Genomic DNA, 27005 nt, shown 5'->3' on the forward strand with positions numbered 1-27005 from the left:
CCAGGCTTCTCTGTCCGTGGGATTCTCCAGGCAAGAGTACTGGAGTGGGCTGCTGAGCCGTCCTTCAGAGGGCCTTCCCGACCCAGGGATCAAACTTATGTCTCTTACGTCTACCTTCATTGGCCTGCGGGGTCCTTTACCACTAGCACCACCGGGGAAGTCCCACAAAAGGGCATGCTTTATTTTCCATTATCAGTTCACATTTGAAAGGTTCAATGTGCGTGAATTAGATTTTGCTAAATCACAGTTACGTTTGAGTTGGCAAGTATTGAGTGAAGTTAGCTGAAGCACCACAATGAACAAACACTGATTTCCCATAGTATCTTACATCTAGTCCACACTCGCTGCCTGGCTTTCAATGCCCACTACAGGCTTCCCACACTTCACCTTGCTGGTCTGATTTCCCCCTACAGGGGTCAGCTCAGTCCTGTTTAGTCTCCTTTCTATCTACTAGGCCAGACGCAAGCCCAGTACCATGCTTCCAGCCTGCGTGCTGGTCTTCCCTCTGCTTCCATAAGCTCAAGGAATACTCCTGCAAGGTCTCGTTCAAGTCTTAACTCCTACATGACATTTTTTCAGGCTATGCTAATAGCAAGTATTACCATGTTCTTACTGTGTATTCGGACTTAATGATGTGCTAGCGTTTGACACACACTGTTGCTAATTTCGCAAATGACTCCATTAAGTAAATATTACTGTCTCTTTATTCACTGAGATTAAATGATGACTCAGTGATCCTGAGAGAACTGAAGTGAAGTGAAAGTCACTCAGTCGTGTCTGACTCTTTGCAACCCCATGGACTGCATAGTCCATGGAATTCTCCAGGCCAGAATACTGGAGTGGGTAGCCTTTCCCTTCTCCAGGGGATCTTCCCAACCCAGGGATCGAACCTAGGTCTCCTGCATTGCAAGCAAATTCTTTACCAGCTGAGCCACAAGGGAAGCCCAAAAATACTGGGGTCAGTAGCCTATCCCTTCTCCAGGAGATCTTCCCCACCCAGGAATCAAACTGGGGTTTCCTGCATGGCAGGCAGGTTCTTTACCAACTGAGCTGTGTGACAGAGCTGGGCTTTGAGCTCCAGTCTGCCGACTCTAAAGCTCAGGCCCATCCCACCACTCCCTGCTACCTTTGCCCACATTCCCCCTCTCTGGCCAATTTCTGTGCTCATTATAAGAGAGCAAATGGAATAAAGCTTCTTGAAGTAAGGACTTACCTCACTCCACAGGATTTTGCACCTGAGAGCTTAACACAGTGTCAAGCCTGAAGAAGATATTCAAATGTTGAAAAGAATGAGATGATTTTGTAATAGATTGCTTCATCTTATTCTTTTTGAAAATTTGAAACTTTTACATTGCCCCAGTTAAAATTTTACATTGCCCACAGGTTAAAATTAGTTAACTTTGCTTTATTGACTGATTTTTAAATTTGATATTATCTTTGTTAATAGGTAAATGTTATGGAAATAAAATCAATCTTCTCTGTGCTGGCTTTGGCAGCACATATACTAAAATTGGAACGATACAGAGAAGATTAGCATGGCCCCTGCGCAAGGATGACACGTGAATTCGTGAAGCGTTCCATATTTTTTCATGTTTGGGAACGCATGTAAGAATTAAAGATTTTAAAATTAAAAAAAATTTAAAAAAAAAGCCAAACTGTAAACCCTTCAGAAATATAAATACATACAGTTAATTAATAAAAAAAAATTTAAAAAATAAACAGAAAAAAAAAATCAATCTTCTCTATAGAGAGAGGGAAGAAAAAAAGAATAGGGACTCTCAGGTTATGATAAGAAGAAATTAAGAGAAGATGATTAAAAACAAGGTCTTAACTACTCAATCACAAGTATAACGAAAGGGTCCATTTTGTTTTAACCCAAAGAAACTATTAGAAAAAGGGATTTTGGCTGAGCTTATTAAAGAAAAAAACTCATGAAGTTCACAAGTAAGGCTATGGGAAAATCAGGCTATAAGTAAATAACAAGGAAGATGCCAAATTACTATTTTGTAGAATATGTGTACCATTTTCTATGCTTCTAGCATCTCATGTTATTTACTTACCTACTGGTGAAAGTAATCATGTATACAGTGTTGAAGCTTTATCACTGATCACTGTCCTCAAAAGCCAGTCTGTCTGGTGGTAACTAAACTTACCCAAAGACAGACTGCACCATTAAAAAAAACACTCAGGGGAGGTGTATATGTTGGGGGGATGCCATTATCCAGTATTGTGAAGTCTCTCAGTTGTGTCTGACTCTTCGTGACCCCATAGACTGTAGCCCACCAGGCTCCTCCATCCATGGGATTCTCCTGGCAAGAATACTGCAGTGGGTTGCCATTTCCTTCTCCAAATTACTGGGGCTAAAATACGTATTACAAAATGTGGATGTATCCTAAAACAATGACGAGCTTCTACCCAATTGATAGCTCTTTCCTACTATATCACTAGACATTTTGATAAAAATGCATTTCCAAGAATAACGATACATAACTGCTGTTATGTAACCCCTTAATTATAGATAAGAACTATTAAATCAAGAGTTAGAAATATGTTAATCCAAAGGACCATGCTTTGTGATTTAAGTAGCTCAGAAAAAAGTTTTACTGGTTACTATGTATACATAGTCCTGAAGGACCTAGGAGGATGTATGTGAATCACTAGATTTCAGTCCCAGCACCCCACCCCATGCCCCTACTCTTGTGAGAACGCTTAAAGGTCCAAAGTAAGAAGCAGCAAGAAACGTGAACAATCCCCAAACACAGGAATCCACTTCCAAATTAATCAAAAGTTGGTTATGTTAGTTTACCACTCCCTCCTCCAAAATAGTAGAGACTATGGCTTACATCTTTTAGAGCACCTAGTAAATGGTAAAAAGATGATTTATCATCCAAACCACTAGCGTAAAAGCTTTCTAAGTATTAAAGTGTGAAGGACGTGATAGCTCCTATGTACCAACTACACATCAGCTTTGAAAGAAACACCTAATAGCATAAGCCTGAGATTCCTTTCCAGCTCAACTCATTTCCTCCAGCTCTCTGCTTCCAAGCAAACCAGTAGTACAGACTTTTAGATATGATTCTGCTATACCTGCTATTAAGTACAAGAAGGAAGCAAAGAGTTTTTTCCCCAAAGACTTAAAAGCTAATCCTGCTTCTCCGCAGATATGAGCCCACTTACGTACCATTGCAGTACTCATTTTGAATGATCATGTAGTCGTCTTCTGCCCACGCAGAGTAGTAACGAACCACATGCGGGTGGTGTCCCAGCACCGCATGGGCATAAACTTCATGCATAGCCAGAGTCCTAAGAGATGGGAAAGCACTGAGGAAACTGAAAACAATACACATGCAAAGTCTTTAAAGGTGAGATATGAGGCATTATTCACCGTGGCAGAACATTTGCTGAATGCTCACTGCTTGCTTACTTACTATCTTATCACATTTAATGTTTGTAACTCCTCTATATGACATAGTGACAAGGATGAAGCCTTTAAAAGGTTAAGTGACTGGCCCAAAGTTGAGCTGGTAATGGTAGATCTAAGATCAGAACCTTGGTTGTCCTGGGCCCAAGCCCACGGTTTTTTGACTGAACAGGATATACGTAGAGAGGAATCTTAGGTGTCCATTACCTCAGGAGCAGACTTGTTTTGATTCTAATTTTCACAATCTAAAAACCCTGATGGGCTTAACAAGAAATGGACTTGATTGTGGATATTGTGATGGGCCCTCTACCATCCCTATGAAAGTTAGACAGTTGTTATGTGTGTGCTTAGTTGCTCAGTCGTGTCCAACTCTTTGCGACCCCTTGGACTGTAGTCTGCCAGGCTCCTGTGTCCTTGGAATTTTCCAGGCAAGATTACTGGAGTGGGTTGCCATTTCCTACTCCAGGGCATCTGCCAGACCCAGGGATCGAACCCGGGTCTCCCGTTTCTCCTGAATTGCAGGCAGATTCTTTACCCACTGAGCCGACAGGGAAGCCTTAATTATAGTCAGTACTAAACTCTGCAGGTATGATGTAGCCACAGGGATGGTCCTGAAGACAGATGTCCATTATAGAATAGAAAATCCAACACAAAAAAAGAAGCAAAATGCAGTGCTTGATCGATTTTAGTATATAAATGAAGAATTCCAAAGACTAATTTCAGATTCAGCATTTTAGTATTATATTTCCCAGAGTTCACAAAAAGCAGTGGCTGAATCTGAAAATACTTGTTTTCCTTGTGAAAAGGAAGAACTTTTGAACAATTAGTTCTAGGAATGAAATTTAAATTTTTGTTAGTTTTTCCTGGCTTGGAGTTTTTCAAACTTGACTATTGAATTTATTATTAATACAAAGTAGTGGAAACAGTGTCAGACTTTATTTTGAGGGGGCTCCAAAATCACTGCAGATGGTGATTGCAGCTATGAAATTAAAAGATGCTTACTCCTTGGAAGGAAAGTTATGACCAACCTAGATAGCATATTCAAAAGCAGAGACATTACTTTGCCAACAAAGGTCCATCTAGTCAAGGCTATGGTTTTTCCAGTGGTCGTGTATGGATGTGAGAGTTGGACTGTGAAGAAAGCTGAGCTCCAAAGAATTGATGCTTTTGAACTGGGGTGTTGGAGAAGACTCTTGAGAGTCACTTGGACTGCAAGGAGATCCAACCAGTCCATTCTGAAGAAGATCAGCCCTGGATATTCTTTGGAAGGAATGATGCTAAAGCTGAAACTCCAATACTTTGGCCACCTCATGCGAAGAGTTGACTCATTGGAAAAGACTCTGATGCTGGGAGGGATTGGGGGCAGGAGGAGAAGGGGATGACCAAGGATGAGATGGCTGGATGGCATCACGGACTCGATGGACGTGAGTCTGAGTGAACTCCGGGAGTTGGTGATGGACAGGGAGGCCTGGCGTGCTGCGATTCATGGGATCGCAAAGCGTCGGACACGACTGAGCGACTGAACTGAACTGAGAGATAACCAGTGAGTTAACAATAACTCACTGGTTGGTAGTATTTCTGATGAACTAAACAGACACCAGAAGATCCTTTCCTAAATCCATTCATTAGAAAAAAAAAAAGTAGTAAGACCAGCAGTAAAAGCCATGAGAAATACAAAAAAAAAAAAAAAAAAAAAACCACAGCACAATTCCAATTGCTCATGGTATATTTCAGGAAATAATTTATCTCTGATCTTGAAAATTCAGAAAGGTTACAAATGTGAGACAACTTTCTGTGGTAAGGTTGACTTTTTTAAAGTAGCAAATGACATCAGTGCTCTTACTCAAAATGTTTTGATAAATCCAAGTGTGTATTTATAGTACATTTTAAAGGTACTCACTCATCTGATAATCCTCCTAAAGGTTTCGTCGAGCGTTTTATTGCATAAACACATCCATCCAGTCTCTTAATGCACTTGTAGACTGTACCAAAGTCCCCGACCCCAATTTTTTCTACCTCCAAGAATTCTTTTTCATAGCGGGAAGCCATGTTGGTTTCTCGTAAAACACATCTCTGAAATATTTTAGCAAAAAGTGAAATATTTTAGAATAAAATTAAGGCATATTAGATCCCTCAATTTCCCCAAGTTTCCAAAAAGACTTTTGAGGCAAATCCACTGGAGTCTGTCTATGTCAATATTCATGGTGGCAAGAACCACCCCTTTCCCACCGCCCTGCCAGTTGCTGACTACCTTCTGTGTGCTCTTTATAGCCTTCCATAAAACTCTGTACCGACACTTCTCTTGGCTAACTTATTAAATCTTACTCTGTATTATTTCCTGTTTGGGTTTTCTTCCCTATGTTTGTCCCTAGAGGGAACACTGCCCCCATAGCCAAAGCTACTGTCCTCAGCGGAAAGGAGTGACGGGCTCTTGGAGGAGGACGCCAAACAGAACACCTCTCTTTGACTCTTGTTTACTTTTCTCACTCTCTGGCTGCTAATGTTTCATCTTAAGTGCAATAAACATACTTTTTAGTGTGCTTCCCCCAAAGCCTTAGTCTAGAGAACAAAATTGTCAAATTGACTTATTTCAGACTGTGTGCTCAGCTACAGCAACCGCTCCCCCTACTGGCCAACCGTGACATCACTCACTGCTCTTCTAGGTAAGGAACTCGAGCAAGTCACTGAACTCCTGTATCAGTTTTCTCATTTGTCAGAGAAGGATCAGAGCAACTATGTCTCATGGTCCTTTCAAATATTGTATGAAAATTACATGTATCACGAATACATATAAATTCTCAGTAAACAGTAGCTATGATGATGGAAATATCCATAGATTTATAAGAATCTCAGTTCAAACTGATTCATCTCTGTGAAATCACCTTTTCCCAATATCTCCATTAGCAAGAACTTTTCCCATCTAACTTTAAATGTTTAAAAAATCTTGACTCTTACCAGCTCTTCATTTTCAACATCCAGGCCCAGTCAGTCTTCATCAACAAGATCGATAATTTTCCTTGCCCTTACCAATCTCAAGCTCAATTTCCTCCACCTCTGGACTTGCTCCAGCTGCCCAGCCCTTTCTCTGTCTCCTCTATCAGAGGCCTGAAGGCTCTAGTAGTGCTTACCTGCTCCCTTATATCCTCATCTCAGACACCAAGTACCAGCTTACTATCCATATCACCTCTTCCCCATCCTCCTCCCTGCCCTGTACGGACACTGAACATTATAATATCATGAAAACATGCCTATGTCCAACATGTCTTCTTGATGGCAATTTAATATTCCACTGACTTTAATGGTCTAATTTACTTAACCATCCTTCCATTACTGGATATTTGGTACTTCCTCTATTTTCTTTTCTTTTTCTGCTCTTATAGTTAAGGCTGAAACAAACATCTCTGGTGGTAATATTTACAGCATTATTTTCTTAATTTAGATTATCAAATGAGTGATACTAGATCAAAGATTGTGAACATTATAAAATCAGTAAATATTGACACATTTAAGAGCTAAAACTTTTACATATAAACCTCTGGCTTTACGCTATTTTTCTGTTGTTTTGTTCTTTTTCTTTTTGGACCTTTGATATCTTGATGTTCCTTTTACTTCGGTACCCCAGCAATACAGAACTTTCCCCCAGATCAAAGACAGAAACAGTAGCTTGAATTGAAGAATAGTCCAAGGTAATGATTCAGCAGTATAGATGTTAGACACTGGCTGATAAAGTAACAGCTAGCTAAGAATATAGACCCTGATTACAGTCCAGATAAATTCACCTGCAAGACAGATTCACTACAAGTGTCAAGGTTTGGGGAGGGAGGAAGGGAGGGAGAAAGGAGAGGTTTTAGAATGAAATGGCTGTGTTACAACAGCTGGTCCAAAGAGCAGTGCTCACCTTAGCAGGCAGCCCTTGTTCTCCCTTGCCTTCTCCTGGACTGGATTCCTCACTTGGGGGGGAAAAAATGATTATCAATGTACAATTAACACTTACGGACCCTGGTACTGTGCTAGGTTTGGGTACAGTACAAGTAAATAAGACAATTACTCTCCCTCTTCAATCTATATTTAGAAGCAGGAATAAACAGAACTTTTTAATACAAGAACCTAGGACAGTATTAAAAACAAGACATGAAGGCTACTCTAGATAGTACTATGTACTCTATTTTGAAAGTAAAAGCCTTTCTGCAAAAAAGAGGATATATTAGCTAAGATTCCAAAAATGAGGAGGAACCAGCTAAGAGAAAAGAAAAAGGGTTTCAGACAAATAGAACAAGGTATGCTGAGATGTGGAGTCAAGAGAGCTTATGGGACATGTGAGAAACTCTAAGGCTGTTCTCCCCCACAGTATAACGCGTCCCCTGCCCTGCTTGCCTTCCCCAGGGCCTGGCCTGTCTTAGGCTCACGAGCTGACTGTAGGCATAGCAAAATGCACTCTAATCCTAGCTAAGATGTTTTCAATTACTTTTCAATAAGCTGAAGTCTCTGATGGATATTCTCTTTTGGCATGAGCAGATGCATTCTGGAATCTTTAAGCAAAATTTCAGTTTCTAGATCAGTTAGGTTTCTTTTCTGGACAAGGACAGGATCAAAATGGCAAATGGAGGACATTATATTCACACAAAGAAATTGATGCAGGCAAACTTGTGACTTAAATTTAATACTACGTTCTAATCTTTATAAAATAACACCACCACAATGAAAAAGAAGGGAAAATACCCTCTCAGAATCATTAAGTGATTTTATGAAAGCATCATCACTTTTAGAGCCAGGAATTCAAATCAGCAGTCTTTTCCTGCTAGCTTCAGTGAGAGATGAATCCATTCACTCTGCAGGTTTACAAAGAATCCTGAAGAGCTAAAAACCAGTGGAATATTCAGTAACAAGAATAGATCCAGTGTACTTGTGCTCAAGTCCTATTTACTTAAGATCCAAGAAACAGTATTGAGAAAAACCTATTCTGGCTACAAGGCTGATTAACATACGGTCACTGATTCCAAAAGAACACAACACGTTAAATGCTCTGTAGACTTTAAGATTGTTAGTTCTACCTTTATTTTGCCGAGTACATCTGAGCACAAAAGACTGGCCTGTTTTAGAGGTGCTTCCATTCTATTAAAAAAAAAAAAGCAGCACTGAAGATAAAGAAATGTCCTTGAGGGACTTCCTTGATGGTCTTGTGGTTATGATTCCTCATTTCATTAAAGGGGGCACAGGTTCCCCCATACGTGGTCAGGGAACTAAGATCCCACATGCTGCCAAAAAATAAATAAATAAAAATGAAAGGAAGTACCCCTTCATTCCCTCACGTATGGATAGGGTCACTTAAAAAAAAAAAAGCCCCTGAGTAATCTGCAAACTCCTTATGTAGCCAATTTCTGCCACTGACTGACCTTTCTAGAATAGTGTAGTCAGCTTTGCATCTATTAGCACCTCCAAAAGCAACGCTCTTTTTCTATTCAGCCAATCTTCCATCACCTGCAGAGGAGTTCGAATTCTGGCTCTGTAGCTCTCAGTGCCAGTCATACCACTGAATTCAAAACAGCAATGTACTCTCTGAAATGAGAACAACACCTTCCCCAACTGCAAGCTTCACTGTAACCAGAGGGGAGCCCTTGAGAGCAATTCCACCGCCTGTTCGACTTCCTAATATTAAAGTCAGATCTTCACTTACTCTGCTCTGTTCTTTCAAAGAGAAAGTATTTTACCGTGCTCTTCGTTATGGAACGGTGTTAGGATCTCTGTGATGAAGAAGGTTATAGCCAACACTGACATTTAGGAAGGAGGGGATACATAAACACGATTTTTATCATTCAAACAGACATTGTTTATTGCTAGTCTTTAACACTCTCCTTTCCTTTTGACAATAGTAAGACCAGTTCTCAAGAGTCATAACAGGATACTTACAGATCGCCTCGGGTTTTCCTCTTGCCATTGGATTTAAGGAATTGTTTTCTATAGGACTCCGGAGTGAAGGGGTTAATGTTGACCAGAGCCATTGAGGTCATCTCATCGATGAAGGGGCCGGGTGTGAGCTTCAGATGCTTAGAGCTTCGGGGGAGAGGCTTCCCTGTTGAAGAAATCATTGACTGGCTCACCTGGCCCTGAATGAGGATGACAGAAGGCACATCAGAATGGAATTAATTTAAAAAAATAAAAAGATTCTGTATCAGTTAGGTAGTTAACACTTGAACCAAAAAAAAAGCTATTGCTGAAAGGGATCTTAGAGGGTACCTGGTACAGTGCAAACTAGTTGCATGGTAACTAGTCCTCTTGTGAAACATCTTGATTCTTGGGATCCACACAGCAATCTGTACTTTCATTTCAATGTTTTTTTTTTTTAAATCGTGGTAAAAGTCACAGAATATAAAACATACTATTTTAACCATACTTACCTGTATGTTACGTTCAGCATGTTCGGTGGCAGTAAGTACATTCACGTTGGTGTACAACCCTCACACAATCTGTACTTGTGTCAAGCTCCACCCCCTTCCCCTGGGCGATTCTGGCTACCCAGCTATGAGACCACCAGTTCTAGTCCTACCTCCAGCTTTTTAAAGGAGACACTGAAGCTTAGACAAACACAGATGACTCTAAAAGACCCGGCACTTTGGTTCCCAGAGCGTACACTTTAATTTCCCCTCAGTCATTCATTCCAATATCTGTTGCCTCCTAAGTAGCACATGGGCTTCCCTGGTGGCTCAGACGGTAAAGGATTTGCCTGCAGTTCTGGAGACCTGGGTTCTTGCTGGGCTGGGTGCTGAAGGATGAATTCCAGCTCTTAAAACACATGAAGTCCACTAGTCAGCAGCTCACAACCACTTTGTAAGGGAAAGATTTCATAGACTAAGCATGGATTCCACTTAAAATGTAGCACCAGTTGAGAAGAGCTCCGTGAAATGGGGTAGAAAGATTGAAAAGGAATAGTCTAAGCCCTTAAGATGCAAGGCTCTGCAAGGGCTGTAACTAGCATACTAATCCATAGGAAAATGTGCAGGACTTACCACTCCCAGTGGGTACAGTGAAAGAGCACCAGCCTAAAACCTAACCAGAATTAAACCACAGAGGTAAGAAATCAAAGAATTCTGATGAGACAGCAGCATGCTATCATGACCTAAGCACCAGGAGCCAGAAGAATGGGTGTGTTATAGATTCAAGAGGACAGTAGTAGACCCGGGGGCCAAGATATTACCTCACAGTAGAATTACTGTGGGCTTCCCCGGTGGCTCAGATGGTAAAGAATCCACCTGCAGTGCAGGAGACCCGGGTTCAATCTCTGGGTCAGGAAAATCCCCTGGAGAAGGGAGTGGCTACCCACTTCAGTATTCTTCCTTGGAGAATTCCATGGACAGAAGAGCCTGGCTGACTACAGTCCATGAGGTCACAAACAGTAGGACACAACTGAGTGCCTAACTATAGCCATTGTGTTGTGAGGCTCTTTCAAAAGGAATTCTACCATTTTGATTGTCTCTGCCCATGACCTTTGAGTGTCAAAGCTGAAGCTAGGTTACAACATGACTCACTACACAAAAAGGTAATTAAAATGTGAGGCTACAAAGAATGTATCCTGAACTTATTTATAAATACTCATTAAATGATTAATAGAAGCAGAAATGAAGGAAGCAACAGAGTACACATAGTAACCTAACCTTGTTTTAAATGAAGGAAAAATGGACTCCGTGAAGAGTTCTGATAAGGGTTTACATAGGTCTTATGCTTGCCTGGTGGCTCAGAGGTTAAACCGTCTGCCCGCAGTGCAGGAGACCTGGGTTCGATCCCTGGGTCGGGAAGATCCCCTGGAGAAGGAAATGGCAACCCACTCCAGTATTCTTGCCTGGAGAATCCCACGGATGGAGTAGACTACACAGTCCATGGGGTCGCAAAGGGTCGGACACGACTGAGCGACTTAACTAACTACATAGGTCTTAGAGTTCAGAGGGTCAACAACCTTGGGGCTATCATTGTTCAAAGCCATCAACAACAATCAATTTTCCCATAAGTTTACTGTAAGTTTACTGTTGAGCATTGGTTTAAAAGAAATAAAACTACACAATATGGTATTTCTCAATGGTCAATGTGATTCAGGAAGTGAATTTAGAATTATAGTAAATCATTTTCTGAAACAGTTTTGTGCGTGTGTGATGCTGATTATCACAGAAAATAAAATACTCCTGTCGTGTATGAAGCAGTCGGGCACCCACTCCTGGAACAGGGCACATAATTCCAGTGGATACAATTCAAGAACGACAAAAAGGGCCTAGAAACTTTTCAGCTAAAAGTAAGGGAAAGTGTTTGTATCAAGGCAGACAGTACCAGAATTCCTAGTCCAGAAATATGAGGGCTGATTTTGTGAACACCACTTAAAATATAGGGAAAGATATTAATACAGATGTTATTGCCAGAGTGATAGAATTATGAGTAATCCTTTTGAAATCCCAAAGAATACAGTTTGCAAGAAGATTTATGATGAAAATGAGCTCTGCTTGAAAATAAAACAGACTGAAAACATGGAAAGAGGACCAGGTGGAAAGTAAAGTGTGTCCCATAGAGTGTAGCTAGTTCTGTGTAAGTAGCAGCTCTTATGACAGGTGATTAAGAGAAAGTAAGGAAATTTGATGAATAGCTCCTTGACTTTTGAAGATGGTGAGAGAAGGCGGCAACCTCCTGTAAGACACACATCACAGAGACTGGGAAAGACTTTTAAGGCCTAGTACCAACCAGTCCATCCTGAAGGAGATCAGTGCTGGGTGTTCATTGGAAGGACTGATGCTGAAGCTGAAACTCCAATACTGTGGCCACCTGATGCAAAGAGCTGACTCATTGGAAAAGACCCTGATGCTGGGAGGAATTGGAGGCAGGAGAAGAAGGGGACAACAGAGGATGAGATGGTTGGATGGCATCACCGACTCGATGGACATGAGTCTGAACATGGACATGAGTTGGTGATGGATGGGGAGGCTGGGCGTGCTGTGATTCATGGGGTCGCATAAAGTCAGACACGACTGAGCGGCTGAACTGAACTGAACCAACTGTTAGCTTCCTGACGCTTGAATCCCTGCTACAGTATTCCTACACTAGTCATCAACTAGTGTTCCATGCATTTAGCCACAGGGAACTTGCTACCTCCTAAGGAAACTCTTCTATATCTAGATAATTCTGCTAGGAAGTCCTTGTGGTGACCTGGTCATTTCACAGGATTTCTGGTCCTGTCCCTGCAGCAAGGATGAACTAAGCCAACCCTCCTTCGCTCTGCATCCCTGTCTTTAGAACATGTGTGTTGTGTGTTCAGTCACGTGCAACTCTTTGCGGTCCCATGGACTGTAGCCCACAAGGCTCCTCTGTCCATGAGACTTTCCAGGCAAGAATGCTGGACTGGGTTACCATTCCCTTCTCCAGGGGATCTTCCCGACTGAGGGATCCAACCCACAGCTGCTGTATCTTCTGCACTGGCAGGTCGACTCTTTACCACTGAGCCACCCGGGAAGCCCATGTTTAGTATAACATCACCAAGTACCATCACCCTGGCCTCTCTCCTCTGATCGTGATCCCAGCTATATTTTTCATAAAGTGTATACTTTTTCAGTTGCTTTCCAGTTTCCCTCCCAAGCTCTGTTTTCTTTCTGTCCCTTAAATCTTGGTGTTTCTAGAGTTCCTAACTCGTACCACTTCTCTTCTTACTCTGGCAGACACGTTACATAAACTTAAACACACCCATGGCTTCAACAGCTTCCTAAATGCCGGTGATATCCAAGTATAGCTCTCCAACTGGGGTTGTTTTCCTGCAGTGTAGAGCCATGTATCGAACAACTTACACCATATCTCTTTCTCCAAACCCTTACATCCTCTAATGTCACCTACCTTGATTCAAAGTACCACCTACTCAATCAGACAAGCAGGAAGCCTCACAGCCCCTGAGACCACTCCTTTCCCGGCGACCCCTCCCTCAAGTCAGTTACCAGTTCCTAAACATCTCTCAGCTTACCACAGTCCACCACTGTCCTAGTTCAGGCCTTTTTGAGAAAAGGCCCTTCTCTTTTCTCAACAGATCTGTTGGGAACACTGCCCTGCCTCATTGGTCTCTCCCACTCCATTCCATCCTTCACATGAAAGTCATGATTTCTCAAAAATGTCTCTGACCAAAACCACTTAATGGCTCTCTCAACACTTTCAGGATAAAATCCTGGTCAAGCTCCTACCTACCTACCTACCTACTCTGGCCCCTCTGCCTGCCCTCTCGCACACCCAGACCCCTGCTGCTCTGAATAACATGGAGTTTTCCAGGTGTGGCATGATCTTTTCCCTCCAGGACTCAGTAGATATTTTTCCCCTGGCCTTGAGTTCTCAATCCTTCTCTTCCTAGCAAACTCCAACTCATTCTGTAAGATTGCTCTCAAATATTGCCTTCTTTGGAAAGGTTCCCTGGTTGTCTTGAGACTTCATGCCTCGTTAGTTTTCACCACACTACCGCTCCTCTAGCATACCTGACCTTAACTTACTATTGCTTACTATTATATATCTTTTTCAATCTGTCTCCCAGAATGACGGAAATAAAAACAAAAATAAACAAATGGGACCTAATTAAACTCAAAAGCCTTTGCACAGCAAAGGAAACCATAAACAAAATCAAAAGACAGACCTCAGATCGGGAGAAAACATTTGCAAATGATGCGATCGACAAGAGATTTAGCCTCCAAAATTGACTAACAGCTCGTGAGGCTTAATATCATTAAAACAAACAATCCAATCAAAAACTGGGCAGAAGGAAGACCTGAATAGACATTTGTCAAAAAAAAAGAGACAGATGGCCAAGAGGCACATGAAAAGATGTTCAACATTACTAATTATTAGAGAAATGCAAGTCAAAACTACAATGAGCTTTTGCCTCACACCATTTTGCAGGCGCTTGCTGAGGCAGTGCGTGGCTTATCAGCAGAAGGTCTGCGAGTGTATCAAGGTGTTAAAAGTCTTCAGCGAATGGATGAAAATACACATACCATGCCTCCTCCTTGCCTGTGCACTCTTGCTCAGAACCATATGCTCTCAATCCACTCTCCCCCTAATTGCCAAGTGTTAAAACCATACCTACTTTCATTGACCTTCTTATACTTGCTTTACTTTCATTTCTTTCCTGACCAGCCACTGAGAAGCAATCCACCTGGAGAACTCTGACCACCCCTGAATCACCTACCACGTGGTATCTGCAGACACATCTCCCCTCCTGGAGACTGCCAATATGCTCCCAGCCCACAGTGGGTTCTCAAAAAATAAACGGATGATTGATTGGTTATTGGGACCGTTGAAAACCCCACAGATGGATGCATGAAGGTATGAAAGTAGCTTGTCTATCACTCAGACAGGAAGCCTGGTATTTCCTGGCAGATGTGGCAGCCACCCTCAGCAGGTACAAAGGAGACCTCTGACAGTGACTGTGCTGCCATCGGAAGCAGAGATGCTATTACCATGATCTTAAGTGCCTCAAGCTCAGCCAGCAGGAAGCAGAGCTAATTCCAGGCCTAAGGCTCTTGTGCCATGGCACCAGTCTATCAGAGGTACCCCTGCCCAGTCCTAGCTTTAACAGAATGCGTGATACAACGGGAGACCAAGCACAGCAAAAGAAAGGAAGATGCTTTCTCGGGACTTTTGCTTGTTTGCCATCCTCAACTTATAAAGTAGTATCAATGTCACGTCTTTGTTCACCTATAAGAGCCTGTTCCTCACTAGACCAAGAAAGGGTGAAGACTTCTTTCTGAAAAGAGCATTAGCAAAGATATATATATGTTCAAACAGTGAAGTAAACGTATTAGGCAATAATAGTAAATAATCACAGAAAAATAGAGGCAGTTGGCATAATGGAAAGAACAATAGACTAAGCTCCAAAGATTGTGTATCCAGTCCTTTCACTGCCATTGGCTGAATAACAGGCCCCCTTTTCTCCTAAGACCTTGGTTTTCTCATAGGTAGAGTACAGGCTGGGCTTCCCTGGAGGCTCAGTGGTAAAGAATCTGGCTGCTAGTGCAGGAGACGTGGGTGTGATCCCTGGGTCGGGAAGATCTCCTGGAGAAGGAAATGCAACCCACTCCAGTATCCTTACCTGGGAAATCCCATGGCCAGAGGAGCCTCATGGGGGTCACAAAAAGTTGGACATGACTTAGCGACTAAACAACAACAGGGTACAGGTTGGCCTATAGACCTCTATTTGTTCCAGCTCCCATATTCTTTCACTAGGAAAGTTTTCCCCATCCAAGATTTATCTGGGGCCTACAGCAATGGTTTTCAGTAGACAGATAGCAAGACAATTCTGTTTTCTGGTAGCTTTCGACTCTTCATTTTCACCAGCAAATACGTAATTGAAGACATACACAGAGCATGAAGCACATCTGCCACACACCTAGGACTGCACCCTCAGTCTCTATCAGCTGAACTGAAGGACCGCAGGCCTAGGTGGCCTGGCTCCCTCCCCCCCGATAGTGGACTTACTTTGGGAGTGAAGGGGCTCTCGCAGTGTGACAGCCTGCTCTTGTCTGGTGGGGCTGGTGGTGTTTCCGGGCGTGCCAGGGAGTGTGCCACTGGAGTCCCGAGACCCTGACCTGGACTAGCTGGGTCTCTTTCCCGAAGTGTGCTGAGGTCACATTCGTTACTAAGGGGCGTCCTGGGAGGTGTGAGCTTCGCCTCTGAATCCTGACCTCTGGGCCTCTCTGGGGTTGGACTCTGGGCCTCCTCGCTTGCCTGTGCTTCCTTCTGCCCCTTGTTCTCATGATCCTCTTCACAACAGGAAAAGTTTAACTTCTGCTTCAGTTCTTTGTGCTCATCGTTGTCACCCATCTCAGCCAAAGCGCTTTACCACCTGGGCAAGAAGGCCTAGCAGAAGGAAACGGAGCTACTGAAATGAGGAGAAGAACATAAGCTGACAAGTTCACCGTCCCAGCCCTGCTTTCTTTCAGCCAACTAACAGCTACACAGAGACACGCCATTGGGTTTCTCACTTAAGTACCGTGCACCTGTGAGCTCTCAGCTCCTCCCTATCTCCATTCTGATTAAAGAAGGCTGCAGTAACTTTTTGAGCAATTAAATCCAATTCATGTATAGAACTCCCGCAGTCTCCCTGAACCCATATTCTACCAACTACTAGGAAGACACTTGGATTATTTACTTTAGCATGGCTTTAAACATACACGTCAGTATCTGTAATTTTACTTAACAATAAAGTATTATAATAAATTTTTAAAAATACACATTTGCTAATTAGGAATAAGCTCATTATTGGAAAGACATCATTTTCACTCTTGGCCCTCTTCTCTCCCCACACTCACCACCCACTCAGTGGCTAATAGCAGTTCCTTAGAATTCAGTATCACCTGGATAGCATAATGATCCTCAAACAGCAGCTAATGTATCTTGGCTGGAGTTCATCTCTCTAACAGACACACACCTGAGATCTGTACCGGGCTTCCTTGGTGGCTCAGAGGATAAAGCGTCTGCCTGCAATGCAGGAGACCCAGGTTCAATCCCTGGGTTGGGAAGATCCCCTGGAGAAGGAAATGGCAACCCACTCCAATATTCTTGCCTGGAGAACCCCATGGACAGAGGAGCCTGGTGGGCTACAGTCCATGGGGTCACACAGAGTTGGATACAACTGAGCGACTTCGCTTTGAGATCTCTACCAGACACACCTGTCCTAATTTAGGCATCTCCACACTCTCCTCTTACCCCTGGGAATGATCGATTAAAGCTTTTAGAGAACTGGACACATTTTTATACCCCAAAGAAAGGTAGAAAGATCAGCAACACAGAGACAGATAAATGTATTACTAGAAAATGGTGACTACTTGGGCCCCACATGCCTTATTTTATAAAATGTATTTTCTTACTGTTTAGATATCTTTTACACACATTATTCAATTTCTTTCTCAGAGTGGTCCCTATTGCGGCAGGGGTGGGGGGAATGTAAAAAATGCTTTCAGGAGCAAAATAAGGCCACTGATATCATCTTATAGGAGAAACCATGTGAAAGCAATCTGTGAAAAAGGAAAATGATGCAATGAGCCCCTGGTGCCCTCAGGGGAGACTCTGGAGGGACTGGACAGGAGAAATTGGCTGCATGACAGATGTGGACCCAAAGTGAGAGAACTGGTGAGCATGAGTTTGCTGTTAGTTTTTTAATTTGGCTGTGCTAGGTCTCAGCTGTGGCATGCGAACTCTCAGTTGCAGCAAGTGGGATCTAGCTCCCGACCAGGGATCGAACCCAGGTCCCCTGCATTGACAGCAGGGATTTTTAGCCACTGGACCCCCAGGAAGTCCTGGGTTTGGTCTTGAATGAAACAAACTCACTGTCCCATTTCTTGATGGTGTTTGGTCACCCATTACTTGGCACCCACCTTCCACCTTCTCTCTCTTTAACAATCCTTCCACTCCTTTCTCCCCTCTCACTCCCTTCCTATTCCCCAGCTGAACTCACGAGGAGCTTAATCCAAGAGAAGAGTAACTGGGGGCATATGACAGTGTCTTTTCAGCTAAACACCTTCTCATGCCCCAGCTTTTTAGGTGTGCACACCACCCAAGCCTCCTTTTGTCCTTCCCGGTCCCTCTTGCTGTGCCGACTTTCCAGATCATTCAACAGGGTAGCTCCCTGCTCACCTTGGTCAGAGATCTGGCATCCCACAGGCTTCCCTTGGGGCTCAGATGGTAAAAAATCTGCCTGCAATGCAGGAGACCTAGGTCCGATCTGTGGGTCTTCAGGAAGACCCCCTGGGTTAGGAAGATCCCCTTGGAGAAGGAAATAGCAACCTACTCCAGTGTTCTTGCCTGGGGAATCCCACAGACAGAGGAGCCTGGTGGGGTCCATGGAGTTACAAGGAGTTGGACATGACTGAGCAACTAATGCTTTCACTTTTTCACAAAGAAGTTCCTGTTAACTGAAATTCTGGGCTTTGGAGCTGGGTTCTTATTTACAAACCAGGGGGCTTCCCTGGTGGCTCAGAGGTTAAAGCATCTGCCTCCAATGCGGGAAACCGGGGTTTGATCCCTGGGCTGGGAAGATCCCCTGGAGAAGGAAATGGCAACCCACTCCAGTATTCTTGCCTGGAGAATCCCATGGACAGAGGAGCTTGGTAGGCTACAGTCCACAGGGGTCACAAAGAATCGGACATGACTGAGTGACTTCACTTTCACTTTACAAACCAGGAGGCCATATGATATAATACCTTCACTACAGCCTTGGTGCTGATCAATTTTCCCCTCTTGAGGTCATAACTAGTCATTCTCACCTCTCCAGGACAGCTGGAGACTGGCTCTGCTCTCAAGGAGGATGAGCCTAACCTGAGACAGTCTGGATCACAGGCCTGCAGGCAGAGAACAGGGTTGCTGCATTTGTATTCACCATCACCCCTGGCTTTCCTCTCTGCCCTGCTAGAATTCTCAATTACCTTTATTTAGGACTGCACTGTTTGCCTAGGGCAGCAACTATGCCATCATGATGACTTAGATCTTATGTTATCAGCAGTAATTCTATCAGAAACTTGTGCCATTCACCTTCTGTATATTAGCACTCAGCAGATGAATTTGCACTCAATATGCCAGCAAATTTTGAAAACTTAGCAGTGGCCACAGGACTGGAAAAGTTCAGGTCATTCCAATCCCAAAGAAAGGCAATGCCAAAGAATGCTTAAACTTCCACACGATTGTACTCATCTTACACGTTAGTAAGTTCAGTTCAGTTCAGTCGCTCAGTCGTGTCTGACTCTTTGCGACCCCATGAATCGCAGCACACCAGGCCTCCCTGTCCATCACCAACTCCTGGAGTTCACCCAAACTCACGTCCATCGAGTCAGAGATGCCATCTAGCCATCTCATCCTCGGTCGTCCCCTTCTCCTCCTGCCCCCAATCCCTCCCAGCATCAGAGTCTTTTCCAATGAGTCAACTCTTTGCATGAGGTGGCCAAAGTACTGGAGTTTCAGCTTTAGCATCATTCCTTCCAAAGAAATCCCAGGGTTGATCTTCTTCAGAATGGACTGGTTGTATCTCCTTGCAGTCCAAGGGACTCTCAAGAGTCTTCTCCAATACCACAGTTCAAAAGCATCAATTCTTCAGCGCTCAGCCTTCTTCACAGTCCAACTCTCACATCCATACATGACTACTGGAAAAACCATAGCCTCGACTAGATGGACCTTAGTTGGCAAAGTAATGTCTCCGCTTTTGAATATACTATCTAGGTTGGTCAGAACTTTTCTTCCAAGGAGTAAGCGTCTTTTAATTTCATGGCTGCAATCACCATCTGCAGTGATTTTGGAGCCCAGAAAAATAAAGTCTGACACTGTTTCCACTGTTTCCCCAGCATTTCCCATAGAGTGATGGGACCGGATGCCATGATCTTCGTTTTCTGAATGTTGAGCTTTAAGCCAACTTTTTCACTCTCCTCTTTCACTTTCTTTTTTTTTTTTTATGGTTTTCCTTTTTATTTAATCAAAGACTGGTGGATAAACATAAATACAGCACAATTACTTCAGATCATTCTTCATATTGTATACACACAGACCGATGAACATCATCTGAAAGAAACCTGCAGTCAGCAAAGAAATGCGTATAGCTTTTCCTTCCTTCGCTCAAAAAAACTTAAAAACACACAAACTTAGAATCTCATCAGCACACACTCTCCTGTGACAAATGATTCAGACATAAATAGTGGGTGCAAAGAAACTATATGCTAACATATGTATAACCTTTGTTAAGGAAAAACAAAAGCAGCCATAATGATTAAGATACATTCAGTTACTGATAACTAGCTGTGCCCTAAAGGACATTATCAAAACAGAAATCGTGCTGCAGAGAAAAGCTATATATACATACACAATGAGAAAATAAACTGCAAGATTAAAGCATGCATGTTTAATACTGGGAAAAATCACAGCCCTCCAAAATTTCTCCACATTTGTTATAAAAGCCCTCTGCACTCAACTAAAATTTAAATGATCTTAAAAGGATAATACTTGTAAAGTTTACTTTTTTCAGCCACAGAAACTGCAGTGGAAATAAATGTTCAGAGTCATTTTCAAAACAAAAACAAAAATCTATTCTTCTGATGACATGTATGATTAAAGGTCTATGCAAGATATATTGCTCTACATTCCCAATGACTAGGAAAAAAAAAACCTCAAGTCAGTTTTTAGTTTGCAGATGGTCAAAGGATTTTGTATTCCATCAGGAGTTCAAATCTTCTGGATCTTTTCACCAACAACTACTGGATTTTCTTTTCTGATTTTCTCAGCAGCATCAGCTTTGTAATTGTAAGAGCAATTGTGTACATCTGAGTAACGGTGTACACCACAGTAAACATTTCCACACTGGCATTCAAACCCAGTAAGTCCCACTTTCTTTCTGCACATGAAACAGCGATTCTTTTTCTGTTTTGATTTTTCAAGAGACTTGCTTTGCTCTTCAGATGCCTGCTGTGCCGTTTCTGATACTGAAGCTTGGAGGTCTTCTGTTTCAGGTATTGCTTTGTCCACAGATGTACTGTCCACTTGGGAAGACGCTACAGATTCTGATAAAAGTGACTGATTTGACACAGGGCTTGGCTGCATAGATGAAGCTGCTGAGTCGAGCACTGACTGAGCCTCTGGGACGCTACCATCTGTGCACTGGACTGGTAAGGACTCAGACAGACTTGTGACAGAAGGCGCAGGTGGGCTTATTCTACCATTACTACTGTTCTGTCTTTGAAGATGTTCTTTATAGCACACTGAACACATGCCATTCGTACGAGGGTTTCCATAAAATCCGCAGCCAGTGGAACAAAGCATAGGCACTTGGCTGGATTAGTTTCTCGAGCCATGTTCCTCTGTTGCACACCTGGCGGCAGCTCCCTCCGCCTGCCGCGCTGGCTGCCGCCGCCGGTCACCGCCGGTGAATCTCCTCTTTCACTTTCATCAAGAAGCTTTTTAGCTCCTCTTCACTTTCTGCCATAAGGGTGGTGTCACCTGCATATCTGAGGTTATTGATATTTCTCCCGGCAATCTTGATTCCAGCTTCTGTTTCTTCCAGTCCAGCGTTTCTCATGATGTACTCTGCATAGAAGTTAAATAAGCAGGGTGCCAATATATAGCCTTGACATACTCCTTTTCCTATTTGGAACCAGTCTGTTGTTCCATGTCCAGTTCTACCTGTTGCTTCCTGATCTGCATACAGATTTCTCAAGAGGCAGGTCAGGTGGTCTTGGATTCCCATCTCTTTCAGAATTTTCCACAGTTTATTGTGATCCGTACAGTCAAAGGCTTTGGCATAGTCAATAAAGCAGAAATAGATGTTTTTCTGAAACTCTCTTGCTTTTTCCATGATCCAGCGGATGTTGGCAATTTGATCTCTGGTTCCTCTGGCTTTCCTAATACCAGCTTGAACATCTGGATGTTCACAGTTCACGTATTGCTGAAGCCTGGCTTGGAGAATTTTGAACATTACTAGCATGTGAGATGAGTGCAATTGTGCGGCAGTCTGAGCATTCTTTGGCATTGCCTTTCTTTGGGATTGGAATGAAAACTGACCTTTTCCAGTCCTGTGGCCACTGCTGAGTTTTCCAAATTTGCTGGCATATTGAGTCCAGCACTTTCACAGCATCATCTTTCAGGATTTGAAATAGCTCAACTGGAATGCCATTACCTCCACTAGCTTTGTTTGTAGTGATGCTTTCTAAGGCCCACTTGACTTCACAGTCCAGGATGTCTGGCTCTAGATGAGTAATCACATCATCATGATTATATGGGTCATGAAGATCTTTTTTGTATAGTTTCTGTGTATTCTTGCCAGCTCTTCTTAATATCTTCTGCTTCTCTTAGGTCCATACCATTTCTGTCCTTTATCGAGCCCATCTTTGCATGAAATGTTCCCTTGGTATCTCTAATTTTCTCTTTTTTTTGGTATCTCTAATTTTCTTGAAGATCTCTCTAGTCTTTCCCATTCTGTTGTTTTCCTCTATTTCTTCGCATTGATCGCTGAAGAAGGCTTTCTTATCTCTTCTTGCTTTTATTTGGAACTCTGCATTCAGATGATTGTATCTTTCCTTTTCTCCTTTGTTTTTTGCCTCTCCTTTTCATAGCTATTTGTATGGCCTCCCCAGACAGCCATTTTGCTTTTTTGCATTTCTTTTCCATGGGGATGGTCTTGATCCTTGTCTCCTGTACAATGTCACGAACCTCATCCATAGTTCATCAGGCACTCTATCTATCAGATCTAGGCCCTTAAATCTGTTTCTCACTTCCACTGTATAATCATAAGGGATTTGATTTAGGTCATACCTGAATGGTCTAGCGGTTTTCCCTACTTTCTTCAATTTAAGTCTGAATTTGGTAATAAGGAGCTCATGATCTGAGCCACAGTCAGCTCCTGGTCTTGTTTTTGTTGTCTGTATAGAGCTTCTCCATCTTTGGCTGCAAGGAATATAATCAATCTGATTTCGGTGTTGACCATTTGGTGATGTCCATGTGTAGAGTCTTCTCTTGTGTTGTTGGAAGAAGGTGTTTGCTATGACCAGTGCATTTTCTTGGCAAAAGTCTATTAGTCTTTGCCCTGCTTCATTCCGCATTCCAAGGCCAAATTTGCCTGTTACTCCAGGTGTTTCTTGACTTCCTACTTTTGCATTCCAGTCCCCTATAATGAAAAGGACATCTTTTTTGGGTGTTAGTTCTAAAAGGTCTTGTAGGTCTTCATAGAACCATTCAACTTCAGCTTCTTCAGCATTACTGGTTGGGGCATAGACTTGGATTACTGTGATATTGAATGGTTTGCCTTGGAAATGAACAGAGATCATTCTGTTGTTTTTGAGATTGCATCCAAGTACTGCATTTCGGACTCTCTGGTTGACCATGATGGCTACTCCATTTCTTCTGAGGGATTCCTGCCCATAGTAGCAGATATAATGGTCATCTGAGTTAAATTCACCCATTCCAGCCCATTTTAGTTCACTGATTCGTAGAATGTCGACATTCACCCTTGCCATCTCCTGTTTGACCACTTCCACTTTGCCTTGATTCATGGACCTGACATTCTAGGTTCCTATGCAATATTGCTCTTTACAGCATTGGACCTTGCTTCTATCACCAGTCACATCCATAGCTGGGTATTGTTTTTGCTTTGGCTCCATCTCTTCATTCTTTCTGGAGTTATTTCTCCACTATCTCCAGTAGCATATTGGGCACCTAGTGACCTGGGGAGTTCCTCTTTTGGTATGCTATCATTTTGCCTTGTTAGTAAAGTAATGCTCAAAATTCTCCAAGCCAGGCATCAACAGTACATAACCATGGAAATTCCAGATGGAATTTCCTGATGTGGAACGGCGAAATTCCAGATGTTCAAGTTGGTTTTAGAAAAGGCAGAGGAATCTGAGGTCAAATTGCCAGCATCTGTTGGATTATCGAAAAAGCAAGAGAGTTCTAGAGAAACATCTATTTCTGCTTTATTGACTATGGCAAAGCCTTTGACTGTGTGGATCATAATAAACTGTGGAAAATTCTGAAAGAGATAGGAATACCAGACCACCTGACCTGCCTCTTGAGAAACCTGTATGCAGGTCAGGAAGCAACAGTTAGAATTGGACACGGAACAACAGACTAGTTCCAAATCAGGAAAGGAGTACATCAAGGGTGTATATTGTCACCTTGCTTATTTAACTTCTATGCAGAGTACATCATGAGAAACGCTGGGCTGGAGGAAGCACAAGCTGGAATCAAGATTTCCAGGAGAAATATCAATAATCTCAGATATGCAGATAACACCACCCTTATGGCAGAAAGTGAAGAAGAATTAAAGAGCCTCTTGATGAAAGTGAAAGAAGGGAGTGAAAAAGTTGGCTTAAAGCTCAACATTCAGAAAACGAAGATCATGGCATCCGGTCCCATCACTTCCTGGCAAATAGATGGGGAAACAATGGAAACAGTGGCAGACTTTATTCTTTTGTGCTCCAAAATCACTGCAGATGGTGACTGCATCCATGAAATTAAAAGACACTTGCTCCTTGGAAGAAAAGTTGTGACCAACCTAGACAGCATATTAAAAAGCAGAGACATTACTTTGCCAGCAAAGGTCCATCTAGTCAAGGCTATGGTTTTTCCAGTGGTCATGTAGGGATGTGAGAGTTGGCCAATAAAGAAAGCTGAGCCTTGAAGAATTGATGCTTTTGAACTGTGGTGTTGGAGAAGACTCTTGAGAGTCCCTTGGACTGCAAGGAGATCCAACCAGTCCATCCTAAAGGAAATCAGACCTGAATATTTATTGGAAGGACTGATGCTAAAGCTGAAACTGCAATACTTTGGCCACTTGATGTGAAGAACTGACTCATTTGAAAAGACCCTGATACTGGGAAAGATTGAAGGAGGGAGGAGAAGGGGGCGACAGAGAATGAGATGGTTGGATGGCATCACTGACTCAATGGACATGAGTTTGAGTAGGCTCCAGGAGTTGGTGATAGACAGGGAGGCCTGGCGTGCTGCAGTCCATAGGGTAGCAAAGAGTTGGACACGACTGAGCAACTGAACTGAACTGATGATTGTCGCTATGGCCTCAGATATAACTAGTTATAATGCATGCATGCATGCTAAGTCGCTTCAGTCATGTCTGACTCTGTGGGCCTGTGGACTGTAGCCCGCCAGGATCCTCTGGCCATGGGATTCTCCAGGCAGGAACACAGGAGTGGGTTGCCACCTCCTCCTCCAGGAGCTCTTCCCAACCCAGGGATCAAACCCACGTTTGTTGCATCTCTTTCTTTGGCAGGCAGGTTCTTTACCGCAAGTGCCACCCGGAAAGCCCAACTAGTTATAATAACAAGTACAAAAAAAATATTCCCAATCTGGAAAATAGAACAGTAAGGATTGTGCAGTCACTGACCTTGATGTCCCAAGGGTCCCGGGAGATGCACATCTTCTGTCTGGTCCACAGCCCTGCTGTTTTTGGTGTCATGTTTTATTCTTTTCTTTGTCCTTATCCTCTTTACATTGTGCAAAATTGCATCTTTGCTTCAGTGTGTGTTAATAGGCACCCATCCCAGGCACAAAGCTTCCCATCACAGTTGAGATGAGATGTCAGAAGGGGAACCCAAGTAATCTGTGGCAATAAGAGGAAAAGAGGGGGAAGGATTTTTTCTTTTAAAGTAGAACGCATTATGGGTGTTCCATAAGCTGTTTTTGAATGGACTTGGGAAAATAAAATTAACGTACCTCAGTTTTTGTTAAAAGTTCTCAGTATTGGACTTTTTTTTGTTTTGAAATTCAAACATTTCTCATATCGTTACAAGGATTTCTGCAGAGCAGAAAGTTCATGTCCTCAGGAGTGAGATCTACAAGGTGGAACTCACCTTTGAATCTCAGGGCTGGGTTCCCAAAATCACGTGCCTGGGGAAAGCTCGCATTCTACTGACACTGTTGAGTGATGAGAAAGCTTCCAAACTCAGAGCTCTGACCACACTTCAGTTTTGACGTTTCTGAAGGTCTCTGTCATTCTCTGATGGGAGGAACAGAAGCAGGAAAATCCAGCTAATTCCAGTCGGATTTGCAAAAGGTAGAAATTTACATTTCTAGAAATTTACATTTACATTGGAAAGGCATACCGTTCCTTTTCAAAAGTAAAACTAAGGTCATGGAAAACATTTGAGAGTCTATATCCCAAAGAGTCGGATATGTCTGACTTTCACTTTCTTTTTCACTTGTCTTGGGAAGAGGGCTATTAGAAGCAGGAACACCTGGGACCCCTGCTGGGATGGCTTCAGGACTGGGATGGCTTCAGGACTGGGACAGCTGTGCCCATCTTTGGACCTGCTCTAGGCCAGGGCCACTGAGGAACTGTCCAGGTTGCTAAGTAATACATGTCACATATCGGTAATGAACGTGAGAGCTCCAAGAAGGAACATGCCGACCTGATCTTCTCCTCAGCAAGGAGGGAGAAATGTAAAAAACGTTTGAACAAGCTAAAGTGAAGCTCCGCCACATTTTTCCGGAAGACTGAATTAAGAGTGAGTCAATCCAGACTCTGAAAAAATACCAATGTTGGATCATGGTGTATTTGATAGGACTGCCCCACGGGGAACCACTGGGAAGTCTGGTTTCCCAGGTAAGAATTGGGCGTTTTTACCGCCAGACTTTCTGGGAAGGGGAGAAAAGCTGACCTTTATCCCCAGCATGTGCCCTCTAGAGGCGATAGGGAGATAGTGAAGGACAGGGAAGCCTGGCGTGCTGCAGCCCAGGGGGTCACAAAGAGTCAGACACGACGGAACGACTGAAGGACAACCGCAGAGGCAAGAGAGCAGCAGTCAAGGTTTTCAGGAAAGGGCCCGAGGGCCTCGATAACAGGTAGAGGCAACACTGCCAGCTCACTGGGGAAACAGGAAGTCTAGGCAGTGATATCTCGAAGGTCCCTCAGGCTTCAACCCCATTGTCTTCCTTGTCCTTTTCTCGCTCAGTCTTTCATCACAACCGGAAATCCGGAAATGTTGCTTCAACCCTGGTGGGGGCGGGGGAGGGGTGATGGGGGCAGAAATATGCAATAACTTAGAGAAAAGCAGAACACGTTCATTACCGACATGTGACATGTATTACTTAGCAACCTGGA

At 43.1% G+C, this 27005-nt stretch overlaps 1 protein-coding gene, 1 non-coding gene and 1 pseudogene across 2 annotated transcripts in view; 1 reads left to right on the top strand and 2 right to left on the bottom strand.

The window, feature by feature from the left end:
- Positions 1–16243, bottom strand: part of WEE2 (WEE1 homolog 2) — a 29578-nt gene extending 13335 nt beyond the window's left edge. The window contains exons 1-5 of the mRNA XM_005679535.2: positions 15899–16243; positions 9329–9525; positions 7320–7371; positions 5322–5494; positions 3182–3303 (exon numbers count right to left, since the gene is read on the bottom strand). Of these exons, the coding sequence (XP_005679592.2) occupies positions 3182–3303; positions 5322–5494; positions 7320–7371; positions 9329–9525; positions 15899–16243 (889 nt within the window). The remainder of the gene's footprint in view (positions 1–3181; positions 3304–5321; positions 5495–7319; positions 7372–9328; positions 9526–15898) is intronic.
- On the top strand, positions 16870–16941 carry TRNAC-GCA. The gene has a single exon. It is a non-coding gene; the product is annotated as a tRNA-Cys (tRNA).
- On the bottom strand, positions 20060–21275 carry LOC102176390 (annotated as a pseudogene).

This window comes from Capra hircus, chromosome 4, assembly GCF_001704415.2.
Source record: "Capra hircus breed San Clemente chromosome 4, ASM170441v1, whole genome shotgun sequence".
NCBI classification, from domain to species: domain Eukaryota; kingdom Metazoa; phylum Chordata; class Mammalia; order Artiodactyla; family Bovidae; genus Capra; species Capra hircus.